The following is a 16,716-nucleotide window of genomic DNA, read 5'->3' on the forward strand; positions in this document are numbered from 1 at the left end:
AAACACATCAGAAAGGAAGCAGGGGAGAGAAGAATTAGACAGTATCGGGGACACAATCAGTCATCATTATATAATCGAGTATGGAGATATAAAACAAAGAAGACATCATCATTCAACCAGGTCTGGATGTTGGTGTGTGTGTTTGTACGTGTACGTGTGAAATATCAGGAAAACAAAACCTGCAAAAATGGAGCGAGTACATAATGTATATATGTTTATATATACCTTGCAACTAGTGCGGAGTTCGAAAGAGAGAGGTTTAGTTCAGAAGACCATGGGCAAATTGTTAGCGTTCTCAGTATGAGGCGAGCGGGAGGGATGGCGTGAGGAGCGGTAGGTTTCGGTGTTGGTGGGAGATGGGTAGCCGGTGGGTTGCTGGACGGCGGGCCCCGGGGGAGACGACTGCTTCTTGCGCCAGCCAGAGGGCTTGAAGATATTGGCCGAGGTCGACGGCGGCCTGGTGGTGCCGCTGGACGGGACGAAGATCGAGACGGCGGGCTCGATATGTGGGATCTCCATCTTCTCCACTTCTATCACTATCTTCCTCTGCTCCTCAATTCCCAGCGCCCCCTTGTTCATCGTAATCCTCCGAGCAAGCAGCTTCTCTGTTCTATATTTCTCATACTTTTTTTTAGTAAAATGAAGGGGGATGTCCAGATGTCAGAATTGCCGTGCATGTTTGAACAAGGTCCGGGAGATCACTCACTTTCTCCAATCGAGTGGCTTCTTTCAATCTCTTCAAGTGACTGCCAAGAATGACAGCTCTAAGAAGAACAAAATCGCAATGTCTGGGATTCAAGACATCCACAGTGGCCCACTTGAAGCGACGGACGTAGATCGAAGAAGGTTCTTCCGCGCCTGTTATGCTGAACAGCGGGTTGAGTTGGTTCAATCGCTCCAGATCATCGGCATCCATCGATTTTCCGGGGAGCGTTTCGGCTCCGATAACGCTCAAGGGGATCATGCCGCAGACACCATCCAGCTCTTGTAAGGTATCCATGACGCTTGAGTATGGCCGACGTGGCGTGAGGAGGGCGGCCGACTTGCGACGAGGTAGTTTTTTGCGTGCTTCGTCCTCCTCGTTACTTTTGCAAGAATTTGACGAGGCCGTAGTCACTTCGGGATGCTCGGAAGAGGTGCCTTCTTGGTCCGATTCAGACTCGCTAACAGCAAAGAGGCCTAGATCAATACCATAAGATTTCATGTCGGCTTGGACCACATTCTTGATGTTAATGAGCTGGGCTTCAGTCAATTCATCCGCCCGCCCGATGACCTATATATCAGGGGAAGAGAAAAGTCTTCAGCTGTGTGTCACAGGCTAAGCTTTGAAATATCAAGGTACATACAGGCAACACGTTGCACCTGCGACTTAGCCGCTTCAACTGTCGTAAATCGATTGTAGACATGTGTAGCTCTTGTCCATCATGGCCCTTGGTGGCGGTCAGATCGAGGTGGTTCTCGGCAGAACCAATTGAGACTCCTCGACAAGCGATTGTGGAAGGATCAATGAAGTAGATAGAAAGATGCACGTGTCCGTCACCGAGTCTGGTTGGGTTCCTGTGTACCTGTCTTTCGATTTGTAAGGAATCGTCGAATTTCGATTCGATATCTGAGCCAATTGAATTGCGTCTCATCAGTCAAGAGTATCGGACGGGAAGTAATGGAGCCTAGACGTACATCGCAAGGTTTCGTTCATTTGCAAATCCACTCGAAATTCATCTGAGAGGATTGGGAGATCGAATTAGCATATCAAGCGGATGGAAATTAATGCACATATTATAATGAAAGACGGATAAACCAGGTGGATGGGGAGCGGGGCTGACCATTTGACTGAATATCCAATCCGGGAGTATCGATCACATTGAACATCACTTTCTCGCCCGATAAGGTGACGATCGACGTCAGTTTTTCTGATAGAGATGAGGTAGATGAAACCGAAATCGTGGGTGGGTCATCTTGAGTAGGTAGGCTAGGCGTCAAGCTTCCGATTAAGGTGTGTAGGAATGTCGATTTCCCAGTTGATTTGGCGCCGAGGACCATCAAGTTGAACGTCGGTATCTGTCGGCTTTTGCGGATCCCCCGAGCTGAATGGGATAGAGCGCCACCGGGGGAGACGGCCGAGGGTGAGCGAGGTTGCTGGGATGGTGAGTAGGAGAAAGACTGGTAAGACTTGGTGTCTTCCGGATTGGAGGTGTATCCGGTCAATTCGGGGGAAGATGGTGAGATCATGGTTGAGCCCATCGTCTGCTGGTGGTTGAATCGCGAGAGCCGATTGGCAGACTTGGTCGTCTGGGGTGGCGAATTCATTTTGGGGGCCGGCGGGGTAGAGGTTGAGACGATAGAGGCAGAGACGGAGGTATTTTTGGTCTTTTTTCTGATTAAAAACATTTTTGTCGGTCAGCGATTGTGCACTTGTTTTATATCTGTAAATACGTGTTGATGGTTCGGTTTCTGGGGTGGGGGGTAGAATTAGTGAGGCAGGAGAAGGGATGTTTTTTTGCCAGAGTTGATATGTATGAAGAATAAGCGGCAGGGTAGATATTCAAACTAAAGTGGTGCAACAAGGGAAAAAAACACAAAGAATTGATTGTCTTTTCGAGTACAGTCTATCTGGGAGAAAGTACCGCGGGACGTGTTCGATCGGGCGCGTCTTGGTAGATTAGGGATGAATGGGGGAGCAAGGAGACAGAGATTTCAAGGACAGGAGACACAGGACTCGAGGAAGTGAGATCGATGATCGATAAACACGCCTGTGACTTGAGGGTGATGTTGGGCCGGTGGTGGTAAGAATGGGGTGATAGCCGGCTAGGGAGGCGGATGGAGTGGGCGGAGGATGGTTTGGTTTGGAGGACTCGGAACAGAAAAGGGTAGAATGTTTGCCTTGAGCTGCTGCTGATAGAGAGGAAATATGAACAATTCTTGGTTTTTCCTTCGTCACAACGCTCAGGAAGAAGTGTTCCGGTTGAAGTTCGCCGGGGCTTGATGGTCGTCAAGAGCCCAGCCGACAGTCAATTGAAGCCAGTCAAACAAGCACCTCAACAACGATCCGATCGAGCACGACGACGACGACAGCAACAAGCACAAGGACAGTCGAGACTGGGAGAAGGTTGTTGACACCACGCAGGTCTTCTGCGCTTGAAGGCTGACGATGTTGGACCGGCCAAGTTTAGTCCGTGGCCAACCAACAAGAGCACGCAACAAGGCTCGCCGGGATCACAGCTGCCTAACACTGCTTGGATGCTGTTCGAGAGCGCGACTATCTGAAAGAGGAACCGGCTTGACTTGGGAGACTTTGGAGGGAGATCACGTATTTATATTATGGTGAGAAAAGTTGAGGGGATGTTGCCGTTGTATACTAGCGACAGACGTTCAGCCAGGAGAAACACTGGTTGACAATGAAACCCCGATGTTCTTCGGTGCTTTTCGTGAGATCCAAAGCCTTGTTTCGTGTTGTGCTTGTCAAGTCTTTGGATTTCAATCCCCGGTTGGCGCAAGCTCAGAGCGAGTTATCAGGGATTCTATGAACTTATATTAAGATCACACGAGGACGCAGTAAAGTGGGATTGATCAAGAAAGAGCCGGTTGAGTTGACCGCGGGGTTGGGGGATGAAACTCTTTGTGGACAAGGTCTGAAATATTTCATGTACAGATTGTGAGATGACCGACGTCGTTTGTGAGGCGAGCCTGATTACACACCCAGGTATTTATTGTATTTATTTTATTACTGGGAAAAGTTGCAAGGGAGAGGATCACAGAGAGACGGAGAGAGAACGCTTTGAAGATCTGAAGCTGGGAGCTGTCCAAGTTTTCGGTCGGTTAAGAATCAAGATAGACGAAACGCGCTTACATAAATATTTACTTCGGCCACCAGCGTTCAATGCTATCTCCTTACGTAAAAAGGAACAGAAACAAGAGCAACGTCTTTTCCTCTTCCTGATTGATCTTGCCCTTGTTCTCTAGTTCTTGTGGCTCCTCGTACGATCGGATCGATAGGTGTGTCGATTTGATGGATCCACAGATTCAAGGAGCTGACTTCCCTGGCCGGGGAACGAGCGCTCGACTGTCGACTATCGGTAGGATGGAATAAATAATTGGAGGGCAGAGGCAGGAGGGGGCGAGAGGTAGAGTTTGCTATTTATATATTTATTTATCTGTGGGGATCAATTTCGACCAGGTGCAGATGAGATAAGGCGAGAGGGTGGATGAAAGGGTGGGACGGTTTACTTTGAAGCTTGATTACCGGACGAAAAAGCACGAAAGCCCACCAGCAACCTGACGAAAGCCGACGAAAGCCATGCATGGTTAAGCCTGATTCTGTCTTGCCATCCTCAGTCTCACGAACGAATACTTTACGCTTGGCTCGGATATTCTCACACTCTTCAAGTAAAAAAACCCACTAGGTTTCCTCATCGGTTTCTCAGCCAACAGCAGAGACAAGAATGAACTTGGTCAAGAATCGGCAGGTTTGGAGAATCTCGACAGCCATCGTTGTCCGATCATCATTGAGGACAGCTGCTCATAACCAGGGGGAAAAACAAACAAACAAACAAACAAATCAGTAAAGCCCGCGATGTCGGAAACGGTCAAGATTAATAGCCTGTTTAAAACTCAGACTGCTGTGCAGCCTTATAAGCTCTTATAAGACTCAACCGACCACCAACGGCCCGTGGTCCATTGTAAATAACACCTTTCCTATCTGCCCTTCGAATTCTCGACTCATTTTCCCTTTCCAGAGTACAACATTCGCCAGGATGATCGGCTGGGTTCATGTAGAAGCGACAGCATACAAGATGCGATTTCCTATTAAACTCAGCAAGATCCGATTCCTCTATGAAACTCAGACACGCTTATTGACACTCCTCACGAAGTTGAAGAAGTTCCTGCGGCAAGATCAAGGTTCAGCTAAGCTTCAAAGTGTGTATCAGGCGATGGGAGGTCACACAAGGTTTACACCAATCTCTTTTATTCGGAAGTCGTGACTCTGGGTCCAGCGTCCGTGGTTTCTTGGTTTATGACATGATGGCCCAGAAGTTTCTTGTGCCTTCAAAACAGACCTGCAATCGTTGGGGTGTTTTTACAATTGTAGATAACAGGATTTTGAGTGATTTCTATTATGCGTCTATAACGCGTTCTTATTGGGAGTACTCGGCATGTACTCCGGGTGCATAATAACCGCTCTAAGCTTTATCCCAAACTGAGGGGCAGAAAGAAATCGAGTATCAAAGAGGAGTGGTGCAGCATTGATCCTCTGCTATCAGCACTCAAAATTCTTAAAAACAGAAGAAGGTAAAGGATGAGTCTGCCAGTCCCAGTGCGCTCGTCCAGGGGATACATGTGTTCCCAGCGCGTAAAAGACAAAACAAGCTAGCCGGGTTGGAATGAAGCCTAGAAAGAGTTGATTCAATTTCAAGCCACCATGAGTTGTTTTAATTGGAAGAACAATTCGCCACATTTCTAGGGATGCATTGATTTTGGTTGTGGCGGTGGGATGAATAAAAGAAGGGGCATGAAGCGATAAGCACGCGGGCTCCATTTCAAGACTGGGTAGAACCATTTTGAATTCTATGATGACATGCGCTGTAGAGGTTGACTAACCTTGCATTTGCCACCGGTGGCTTGCTTCATCGCGCAGCGTTTACAAAGGGTTCGGTGTTGGCATCCAAGGGGCCCGTAAGTTGCCAAGGACGAGTCGCAGACGAAGCAGTTGATCGGCAGACGCTGATCATCTCCTTCTAATGATGGCTCTCGGGACTCTTCTTCTTCATCGGTTGCCTCTTCTTCCTCTTCGCGATCACGACCGGCCATGTTCTCTTGTAGAACCGGAACTAGTGGGTGGGTGACTTCTTCTGAATCTTCAGTTGAGGTGTGCAGTACAGAAGCACCATCCGTGGATCAATAAATTCAACTGTTATTCCTCGCTATTAGTATCGGTTCTAGCAATTCAGTTGAAGATTGGTCAGTGGAACATTGCGGCAACAGGTCGAGGTCTATAATGGTCCATGACTCACGGCTAATTCTTGAGGGTTCATGCCAGTCAAAGAGCGATAGCTTTGTTCTGCTTTGTTCCAACAAACTCAAGCTTCATCTCGACAAAAGAATGACGAAATCGCGCACGCCAGAGCAACAGCGATCTTCGCGCGGGTCCGGCGATCCGCAGCGCGCGGAAAACAGCAAACCTTTGCCCGTGCGAGAAACAGACTGGGCTTTGTTTGTTTTCCCTGATTAGAGACAGCAGACTTCTCCTGACCTTCCAAATACATAATTCGTGTTGAGCGGCAAATTCGTGTTGAGCGGCATCAGAGGCCACTTTCAAGTTTCCGGACACAAATAAAATAAGTTCATAGGAGGCCAGCCTGCCCCCTCCAGCCTCCAGGGGCCACTGTGTGTAGTCATTCTAGCACTGCCGACCGGGGCACGAGATTCTAATTATTTTACCATGTCGCCAGAAACGAAACTTGAGTAATTTGTGGCGAGACAAGTCGGGACAAGTGCACAGCTTGATTGACACCTGAATCCTAAACACCTCGGAAATGAGTGAAACCTTTGTCCAGCTTCACCCTCGACGTTGTCCTAGGCGCTCCGGGCTTGACACAATCCACGCCGCCTATCGGCAGGCAGTGGCCTAACTCGGAAGACGCGCTACCTCCGGCCGTGAGATGTCCTCCCGCCCGCGGCGCTGCCCCTCGTCTGACCGAGAGGCTTTGGCAACCTCGTCTGACCGAGAGGCTTTGGGAGAGGCTTTGGCAACCTCGTCCGACCGAGAGGCTTTGGGAGAGGCTTTGGCAATCTCGTGGGTAATCCTGCCAGGAAGCGACCCGGGTCCCGGTGCGTCGTTTATATACAAGTGAGGCTTACACGAAATTTATCACTCCTGCCTTCTGATATGACAGGCAGGCGCTCCTCGCGCTAAGCGCGAGCCTTCGAAGGGGAGACTTTTCACTTGTGGACAAGCCTATCTGTCAAGCAGAGCGAGGCACTCCGCCAGAAAGGCTTTCTTCATAACCTCGAGTTGCCTGCCACAGACCGATGCGTGGCGGGCGTACCTTTGTCTCGAAATAAAAGCCATTGTATGCATCTGATCACAAGATGTACTTAATTTTCTGCTGCAAAGAAAACAAAGCAAACTGATTGAATAGTCAAAGTCATGCAAAATGTGCAAAACATCGGTTCATGGCCGCCAAGTCCATCAATGAGCAAATAGCGGAGCCGGCTGCCATTCCTACCCCAGGAAAATCTTCGACTGTTGACCTGATACCGGCCGCATCCCACTCAAGCCATGCCCATTGATGAGAAAACATAAGAAACAAATGCCCTTAAAACCTGTTCGACCGTCGACACCTCGCCGGCTGCAGCCGGCTCCATCGGTCGAAGATGTTTCTGGGGCAGGAGTGACAGTTGGCTTCTCTGTCTGATTGTCAATGGATTCGGGTTTGGCCGACCGGCCACGGGGGGCCGACGGTCTGATAGTTCTCAGCGGCAGGAGTCCCTCACGTTTGCTCATCGATGGGCTTCACAAACAACGAGTCGGCTGTGGCCCGCGATAGCTTATGACGGACCAAGATGTTTGGGGTACATGAGGTGGCCGACATAATATACCTACTCTTCTCTGTCTGTGAAGATCGTCTGCTTCACAAATCAGGAACGAGGAGTATGATATGAAGGCAATCATCATCAATTCCTGTAAGTTAAGACAAGAGAGAAGGCCGCTTTTGATCCCACGAAAATCGGCAATAAGCTAAGGCACCTTGGCTTCCCATTGGCAAATGTTCAAATAAAAAAAGGCAAAACTAGCACCTCAAGAAAAAGTGCAAAATCAAAATAAGTTATACGGGAAAGAGGAACATGGAGAAAGGAACTTCATCAAGTATGACTAAATATATATATTCAAACAGGCAAGTGTCCATAGAGAAACCAATTGGCCATGTAAAGATGGTTGGATTTTCGGTGTGTGTTTTATAGAAGCCGGTGCGAAAAATGTCCATATGTTTACTTTGTACTTTAAAGCTAGCGGTACGATTACATAGATTATCCGATTTAGATACTTATCGGGCGTATCATGCTAACGCTTCTTAACGTCAATGAGCTGAAAAAAAAGAAGAAGGGTATCAAGCCGGCTGAATCTTCCGTCTTTTGAAGTCGATCATAGGTTCGCAAGCGGATTCGATTCGATGAGATTTCCGGCAGCGGGGGATGGAAGAAGACGAGGTGGTTATCGGATGATGGGCTACCGGGCCCGGCTGAGAGTGCCTTTCGAATTGGAAAGCCGCGGGGATCTGGACCATGGGTTGGATGGACAGCGGTGCTAGAGGAAGGAAAAAGGGATTCGGAAGTACTAGCTCTTGTCCCTCGTCTCCATGCGAATCGTCCGAGTGGATGATTGAGCTGTCCGTGGCATCACACGAAGTAGACGTCTCGTTCGACTGATAATCTTCTTCTTGCTGCTCCTCAACTCTTTGATCCGGGTGTCGGCCTAGGTTCGAGAAGATGACTGGTTGCGGGTAGAGGAAAGGGAAGTGGATTGGAAGTTAGCACGAGCCACTTTCTTCTTGGTATTTGATTATGTCCTCCAGTTCATAGAAAAAAACTCGGAAGAAGCACATACTTGTATCTGATAGAACCTGTGAATGGTTCCAGTTAAGGACTAGCCGGGGATAAATGGCATACAACAGTTCAGGTCCGAATGGCGACTCCTCGAAGTAGTTTTGGAAGATGAATTCCTCGCCGGTCCGTTCAGAATAGAGCCGATCCCAGCCGATCAGCCGATGAGAAATTTGTCGAAAGGCCAAGCAATCCCAATGGTTCCTTGGCGGGATGCTGGGGAGATGGTGAGAAGCTGCTCGCAGCAGTTCGAGCCGATGAAGCTCCAACGCGGTTGGCATTCCGGGCTGCATTCTGCTGTCGGTGGTCTTGAATCCGCTCAAGGTCTGGGTTGGCGGTGCCTCTAAGAAGAGAGTCTGACTCATTTTTGGTGGTCAAAGGTCGCTTGCAATCAACGTGAAGTTGGAGGGAAATAAAGAGAAAACTAGGAAAAATCGCAGATCTATGATGAACGTCTGAGCTCTAGGGTTGAGACTGACAACGAAGGGATGTGGAAAAGGAAATGAGATGGGGGGTGGAGCTTTTAAAATGTTCTGGAGGGGGCAATCGAATATCGAAACTTGGGGGATCCCAACGCAAAAGAAGGCGCTATTGGATAAATAAAGAAAAACTAATGTGTATCTTCTAGGGTCAAAAGAGGCGCAAGTTTGGTGTCCAAGTGCTGAAAGACGGGAGGATGGATCGAGGCGGAGACTAACGTTTGGCGTCTTTAAAAGGCCTTGGAGATAGGCGATGCCTCAGCTGGATCGTCTCAAGGTCATGTTTGAATTGGACGTATACATGTTTAAATAAATGTTTTTGACATGTCCGGAGAGTGTGTGTTGGATCTGAAATCCTAAAAGTGCTTCTCTGCGGCACTGTGCTACCGGCAGACCAGCTTCATCATGGGAACGTGAAGGAGACGGAGATCATTGTAAAAGTTTGGTTGAGCCGAAGTCCGCGGAAACAAATCCGAGCTGTATCTCCCGCCAAACATGTTTCTTGAGCCGCGTTTCGCGGGCTGGAATTGGTGATCATGAGGAGCCTAAAAAAGTGTACACACCTCCTCCATCCACACACCCACACATCCACACCCACAACATGTTTCCAATAAGTCCATAAAAATAAGTCGGAAGGGAGACGGACGGGCTTTTAAGCGGTTGCCGGAGTCCGCCATACATCTTTCCACAGTCAGACCTCGATGACTTGAGTGTCACTTCGAACCGAGCAACGCAAGCTGAGCTTGTTCAGTCCAATCGCAGATGGACGGGCGGTGCAGTCTTGTTGCGTAAGATATGCAGGGAAACACCGAAATACCCAGCTTTACGATCCGATCCACATACAAAGCAATAATCTTCAAGTCGCGCGGATTAGTGGATATGTAGGACATGGTTCTTGTATGTACAATAGCCTGTCGAATTGTTCAAATGTACCCTCTTGGCGGGCGGCGTGTGTACATATTCTTACGGAAGAGGAAAGATGGTTTGGCTGGCTTTGGAGGCCATCGCGAAAGATCTCAATGGAGAAGGTCGAAAGTACAAGCCAACAGAAGCCAACAGCCACTCTGACGTAAATACTTGGATGGCGGAAGCGCATGGTGCAGATTTGTTTGTCCTGATGGGCCATGGACCTTTTTTGGGAAGTGTTGTTCAAGGCAAGTCATACTCACCACATCATCAGCCCACGCTCGGCAGAGCTATATTGCAGCTTTGGGGTGGGGCGGTTCCATACACATTTATCATGCCTCGTCCCTGACAGCAGACGGTTCTATTCCCATGCCGGACGATTCCAAACAGACTCCTGACTGGTTCTGCTCGCCAAACCCGTTGGTGATACTACATATCAACCCCTTAAGTCAGCGGGGATCCTGTGCAGACAGAGCATCGATGAAACTTCGCTCTCTCGAGGGTCCAACAGCCAACCCTCGGGTTTGATTGATGACCTCACCTTCGAAGGATCGCGGCAACCGGATTCACTCCGTTGCGATTATACCTTGAACTTACGTCTATTTGCAAACCCAAGGGCTCTTTGGGGCCTGGGCATGGGGCACGCCCCAGCGGCCACGTCACCTGCGTACATCACCAATCTCCCAACAAAATTGTAAATAGAAAAAAGTCAAGGCATCTATGCTTTTATTCATATATATTTCTGAACAAATTGGACGCTTGGGCCAAGAGACTATACACACGTGTACAAAAAAAGATGCTAAATAAGACTAAGCAGAGTACAAAATGAAATCGAGAGAGTAAGAGGAAGAGAGAAAGATAGGGAGTAAGACAGGAAGAGGTGGATTCTGTATGACCAAGATCAGGAGAAAAGAGGAGAAAACAACGGAGCCTTCGATCTTGAGAAGATCAGGAGAAAAGAGGAGAAAGCAACGGAGCCTTCATCTTGAGCTGTAAACGCACAGCAGCAAGAGACGCCGGAATATGTTGAGCGACTGGGTGTCTGAAGCAAGCGGGCGGTGAAGAGTGCTGGGGTGTGTATGCCAATGCAAGCTGATTTCGGAGCGTTTTTCTATGTTTGACATGAGGCCTGGGACGTATTGGGAACCATCTTCCGACGGACCGGATCGAGCGATTTCAGAGCAGCAAGTCGTCGTTATTGTTCGCCATGGAAGCCGAGCCAGTGGCGGCGGCGGAGGCCATAGGCTTGCCCATTCCCGCGGGCTGCATGGGCGCAGCGGCAGTGGAGGAGGGGGCGCCCCAGATGGAGGCGCTGCTCTGTTCTCTGGCCATGGCGGCCATGCTCAACTTGGCCTGGGCCGGCTTGCCACCCGTCCCGCTCGAGTTGGCCCCGCTCTTCGTCGTACTAGTCAACCCGGCGAACGAGAAGAGGTCGTCGAATTGGTCGCCACCGGCAGGCTTGGATGCGCTCGTCGCTCGTGTGTTTGCGTTTGTCGAGATGGCGGTGTTGGAAGACATCGAGGTCGTCGTGCCGTACTGGCCCGGACGTGCAGCCTGGGTGTTGTTTGCTTGATTGGTGTTCATCATCATGGGCTGCATCATGGACGAGCCGAACATGTTGCTGTTGTTCACTGGCGCGGGCTGACTGGACATCGTGTTCATCCCGCCTCCGAACATTCCTGAGCCGCCGCCGGCATTCGACATGGGAGAGGGGGCGGAAGGGGTAGCGTTCAGAAGCGCAAACACGTTGGGCTTGGAGCCGGTGGTTGACGACATCCCGGACGCGGACGGTTGAGACGCAGCCCCAAAGTTGGAAGCGGGTGGGGCGGACTGGAAATCGTCGAATTCGTCTGCAAGAGGGGAAGAAAAATGTCAGTTGGACTGCTGGGGATTCCAAATCGATAAAAAAGAAGGCCTACCATCCAAGCTGACGCTGACGTTCTCCGAGCTTGCAAGGGGATTGGTCGAACTGGGAGCAGCTGGGGACCCAAAGTCATCATCGTCACCCATCGAAAACAGATCGACTTCTTTAGCTTTCGGGGGCGGAGCAGTGGGCTTTTGCTGTGCCGGTTTCTTCATCGAGACAGATATCGAGGCGGTCCGGTTGCTGCTGATGCTACCACGGGCGGTCGAGGGGGACGTTCGGCTGGCGCTCGCCGCCGGTCGGTCCTCCCACTCTCCAGCATCATATTCCTCGAAATCATCACTCTGCTTGAATGTGCTGCTTCCGGAGGTATACTGGTCTCGACTGCTACTGCCACCCGCGTTCCCTGAGAACATGAGAATGGTTAACATCCTGATCCGATGACCACTCCGCTGGAAGCCCGAACTCACAGTCATCACCACCGCCACCACCCCCACCGCCAAGTGAATCACTCCCGAAGCCACCATACTTCGAGCCTCCAGAAGTGCTGAACGATGGGCCTTCACTACCCACTCCGATGTATTTGTTTTTGGCAGCCTTCGCTTTCCTTCTTTCTTGACGGACTCGATCCAAGTCCGAGAGTAATTCGGCAATTTCCTTGGCCCTATTACGAACTGTTTTGAAGAATAAAAAAACAAGGATCAAGTCCCGAGTCAAGCAATGTATGGAGTATCTGGTGGGCCGGAATCCGAGATAGGTTGGACTTACCATTGATGCCTTGGTCTTTACCCTTGTCATCGACATAATGGAAGTTCCTGAGGATCTTGATCATCGAGATGTGGGATCTAGCATCATCGATAACGCGCTCGGAGCCATGCTTGATGAGGTATTCGAGTAGCTGCAAGGCCTTGTAGATCTGTCTCCATTCACGGGCTTCCTTCTCGGTGAATCGTTTGTAGATCGTCGGCATGATCTCGTTGAATTGTTGGCTTGATGGGACAGATCTCCAGGTTAGAACTTCCGATCATCTTGTTGCAGGGCCTAGAGAGAAGTTACCAACAAGTTGAAAGTTCTGTATGGTGATGGCGATAAAGGATTGATGATTAGTAACTGTTAAAAAAAGCATAGACGGAGATGGTGTGCCCACCCTTGAGCGATCTCTTGCATGACCGTCGAGCTTGCACCCCTGAGCACGAAAAGAGTGTGTTTAGCCTCGGAAGCGGCAGGATGGGAAGGCAAAGCGACGAACCAGGGGTCATCATTCGTTGCATCTCTTACTTTTGCTTCCATCTCGGTGTAGTTGAGCACGACCGCCTTGGCCTGATTGTAGTAAGACTTGATGTCATAGAGCGAGATCTGGGAATGGGCAAGCCAGGTTAGGTATCAGCAATCTGGGATTGGTGGGATAATAAGGGTCTGACCTGAGCGATGGAGCTCCCGAGAGCCTCGATCTTGTCCATGTTTCCGGCTTGATCGGGCTGGCTGAGTTGTGGAGCAAGGGAAGCTGGTTGTCAGAAGGAGCAGTCTATGGTTGGGTGGTGGTGAGGGTGCGAGGGCGGAGGGCAAATGACGACCACGCTTTGTGAATATCAAATCGGCACCCCCACACCCCAGTATCCCATAGCGAAAAACAAATCAACAAAACAAAAACAACAGCTTTCATTACAATTCTCCGTTTTTATCACCCCAAGGAAAAAGCGCAGAGCAGCAAGTCAAGAAAGTGACAAAGCTTGCTTGCAGCTTGCTTCCCTGGGTTGAGTCTGTCCCTGATCCTAAAACAAATGTTATCATCCCAATTAGCCCGTCTTTAGGAGTGGTGTGGTGTTTTGGAAGCGAGCTTATGTAATCTGACGCACATCACCCTCCGCTTGGGCACCCAAACCACCACCACCACCACCACCACCCACCAAGTACAAAAAACAAGACAGACGACGATGCTAAGCAGCAGACTACTCGGCGCGAGCCTCCTCCGGGCAGCAGCAGCACCCCGCAAGCCCATCCTCCGCTCCCTCTCGACCCTCCTGTTCATCGAGCACCGCCAGGGCAAGATCAACCCGGCCACCCTCAGCGCTCTCCATGCCGCCCAACAGCTCGACAAGAGCCAGATCACCGGGCTGATCACCGGCTCGTCTAAGGCCCCCGGCTTCGACCAGGCCGTCGAGCTCTCCAAAAAGTCTGCTCTACCTCCTCCTTATCTCTCTACTTCTTCATCCCGACTGATGTTCTGTTGTATTTAGGTTGCCGATCAAGAAGCTGTTGGTCAAGGACGACGAGAGTCTGACACGATACGTTGCCGAGCCCCTTGCGCCTCTGATCGCGAGCGTCGTTCGGGAGAAGGGGATGAGCCATCTCGTGGGCGGGTCGAGCTCGGTGACGAAGAGCGTGTTCCCGCGGGTGGCCGGGCAACTCGATGTGGCGCAGGTGTCGGAGGTGATGAAGGTGGTGGATGAGAGGACGTTTGTGCGGCCGATCTATGCGGGGAATGCGATGGTGACGGTCTGCTCGGAGGCCCCGGTGCAGGTGCTGACGATCCGGACGGCGAGTTTCGAGGCGTTGAAGCTGGACGAGGAGAGCGCTTCGGTCGAGGTGGAGATGCTCGAGGGCCCGATAGAGACTACTACTACTACCCAGTGGGAAGGGGAGGTGTTGGCGAAGTCGGCTCGGCCGGAGCTCGGCTCGGCCAAGCGGATCGTCTCCGGCGGCCGCGGGGTGAAGAACAAGGAGAACTTCGAGCAGGTGTTGACGCCGCTGGCGGACAAGCTCGGCTCGGCGATCGGCGCCTCCCGGGCGGCCGTCGACAGCGGCTTCGCAGACAACTCGCTCCAGGTCGGCCAGACCGGCAAGGTGGTCTCGCCCGAGCTCTACATCGCCGTCGGCATCTCCGGCGCGATCCAGCACCTGGCGGGCATGAAGGACTCCAAGACGATCGTGGCGATCAACAAGGACCCCGAGGCGCCGATCTTCCAGGTCGCGGATGTGGGCTTGGTGGCCGACTTGTTTGAGGCGGTGCCGTTGAGTGTCTTTATCTCTTCGATATTCCATATCTGCTCTGGTCTGATGGTGTTCTTTGGACAGTGAACTGACGAAGAAGATCTGATACGAGCGTTTATTCTGGACGATCTTGGGGATGTGTATATGTAGTACTTCCGTCATCCATTTTTTGTTTGTTCGTACCTTCCTCAGCGCGATGATGAGCTACTTTGCAGTTATATCTTGTGTTTTGCAGAATTGATGGTTTTTCCTCAAATCTTCTGGTTTTGGTATGTACTTAACTTTAAACCTCAGACCAAACCTTAGGCCAACCTTGCAGTTGAGCTTTTTTTAGCACATGTTGACGGAAGAGCCAAACTATTGTCTTTTGCAGAACTGTTGGATTTTTCACAATTTTTCTGGTATTGCTATGCCATTAACTCTAATTTAAATTTTATGTGTATGTTTTCAACTTTGAACAGCCTTATTTATGCATGCATGAATTTCAACTGTATAGGCCTTTTTTTTAAAAAAAAAGTGCAGATTAGATATAACATTGCGCACTATGCATATTCATCTAGAGGAACAAAAGTTCTGTGGGGTACAATGTAAAATAGAAGGGAGGAGAGGTAACAAAATTTATGTAATGGGGACATATGCAGGATAGGTTTTGAGAGGGAAGAATAGAAGAGAAGCGGAAAGGGAGAGAAGAAAGGGGGGAAAAAAAGGGTTGAGGCAAATAAAAAGAACAAAAGATCCAGGTGGGGGTGTGACTCGGATAGAGCTGGGGGTCATTGGTGGTTTCCTTCGGTGTCCTCTCCCCTTTGGAATTGAGGGAGTCAAGCCAAGATCTGAATGAACCTCTTGGTTGCCTTGAATGCCCTGGGATTGTGGAGGAGTGTCCTGGCCGTGATCTCAGTGATTCTCTCATTGTGCAGAATCCTTCTAGCTGTTGCCCTAGCCCCATCAAACCTAAAGCAAGAAACAAGATAATGTTCAACTGATTCCCTAACTCCACACACCAAGCAAATTGGGTATGGAGCCTTCTTGATCTTGAATTGAAAAGCATTCAACAGGACATGACCTGATCGGAGTTGGTGGAATGCAGATTGCACATCAAAGGCCGCTCGCGGCAACCCCTTCCACAATTTTTCTTTTCTGATCAAGGCCATTTTCATTGCAGTCACACTTCCCTTGATTGACTTGTCAAGGAGGGACGGCTTCCGGGCCTCTGCCTGTGAAGGCCATAATTTAGGGTGTTCAAAGTTGACTTGCATAAAATCATAAAATCTAAGCTGAAAAAAACATGTACCACCCAAACACTACTCAAATTAGAGCATCATTTCTAAAATGGGACATATAAAATCATCATTTGAAAATTTTATGATTTTATGAGTTTATGTATTGAAAATTTCATGATTTCAACTTTGAACACCTTAATTGCACAAGATTTTTTTACATAAAATCATAAGCTGCAATTTTGGCTGGGAGATGTCGCTTTAAGTTTCATGCAACCATCAAAACTAAAAAAATTGAGAAATCATCCAACAATTGCTATATTTCCAATACTTATCAAGCCTGTCTGGACATAGGTCAACACTGTACATAGCCCTGACAAATGATATTACACTGCTGTCATGTTCATTGTTAAGTCTAATTGGAATACAACAACTTTTGTGCACTTTGGCTGTCACACTTTGACCTTTGAAACTTATTTTCTTGCATACTTGCGTTGAATACTTGGTCAAGTCCTTGTGGTTTTGTACGTGCACCAGAGTCACTCCTGGGCAAACCTTGAACTTTTGAGCTACAACTTGGCAAGTCAAATTCTCAGTGTCAATGAGACAGTGGGTCAGATGTTGGACATTTTGCACTTCTGTCTTGCACAACATAGGGCTA

At 49.5% G+C, this 16,716-nt stretch overlaps 4 protein-coding genes across 4 annotated transcripts; 1 reads left to right on the plus strand and 3 right to left on the minus strand.

Moving 5' to 3' along the window:
- Positions 1 to 264: 264 nt before the first annotated feature.
- Positions 265 to 2,388, minus strand: PtA15_1A196 (uncharacterized protein; the record flags this gene model as incomplete). The annotated part of the gene is made up of 5 exons (XM_053165197.1): positions 265 to 624; positions 707 to 1,273; positions 1,347 to 1,609; positions 1,678 to 1,719; positions 1,824 to 2,388. 5 exons carry the CDS (start codon positions 2,386 to 2,388, stop codon positions 265 to 267), a joined length of 1,797 nt encoding a protein of 598 aa, XP_053016413.1.
- A 5,717-nt stretch (positions 2,389 to 8,105) lies between these two features.
- On the minus strand, positions 8,106 to 8,963 carry PtA15_1A197 (uncharacterized protein; the record flags this gene model as incomplete). Its single annotated transcript, XM_053165198.1, has 2 exons — positions 8,106 to 8,488; positions 8,603 to 8,963. 2 exons carry the CDS (start codon positions 8,961 to 8,963, stop codon positions 8,106 to 8,108), a joined length of 744 nt encoding a protein of 247 aa, XP_053016414.1.
- Positions 8,964 to 11,159: 2,196 nt separating this feature from the next.
- PtA15_1A198 (uncharacterized protein) lies at positions 11,160 to 13,307 on the minus strand (the record flags this gene model as incomplete). Its single annotated transcript, XM_053165199.1, has 7 exons — positions 11,160 to 11,833; positions 11,903 to 12,253; positions 12,318 to 12,521; positions 12,616 to 12,851; positions 12,995 to 13,033; positions 13,097 to 13,203; positions 13,269 to 13,307. The coding sequence occupies 7 exons, from the start codon at positions 13,305 to 13,307 to the stop codon at positions 11,160 to 11,162; spliced, it is 1,650 nt and encodes a 549-aa protein (XP_053016415.1).
- Positions 13,308 to 13,781: 474 nt separating this feature from the next.
- On the plus strand, positions 13,782 to 14,944 carry PtA15_1A199 (uncharacterized protein; the record flags this gene model as incomplete). Its single annotated transcript, XM_053165200.1, has 3 exons — positions 13,782 to 14,020; positions 14,085 to 14,858; positions 14,923 to 14,944. 3 exons carry the CDS (start codon positions 13,782 to 13,784, stop codon positions 14,942 to 14,944), a joined length of 1,035 nt encoding a protein of 344 aa, XP_053016416.1.
- Between the last annotated feature and the right edge of the window lie 1,772 nt (positions 14,945 to 16,716).

This window comes from Puccinia triticina, chromosome 1A, assembly GCF_026914185.1.
Source record: "Puccinia triticina chromosome 1A, complete sequence".
Lineage (NCBI taxonomy): Eukaryota > Fungi > Basidiomycota > Pucciniomycetes > Pucciniales > Pucciniaceae > Puccinia > Puccinia triticina.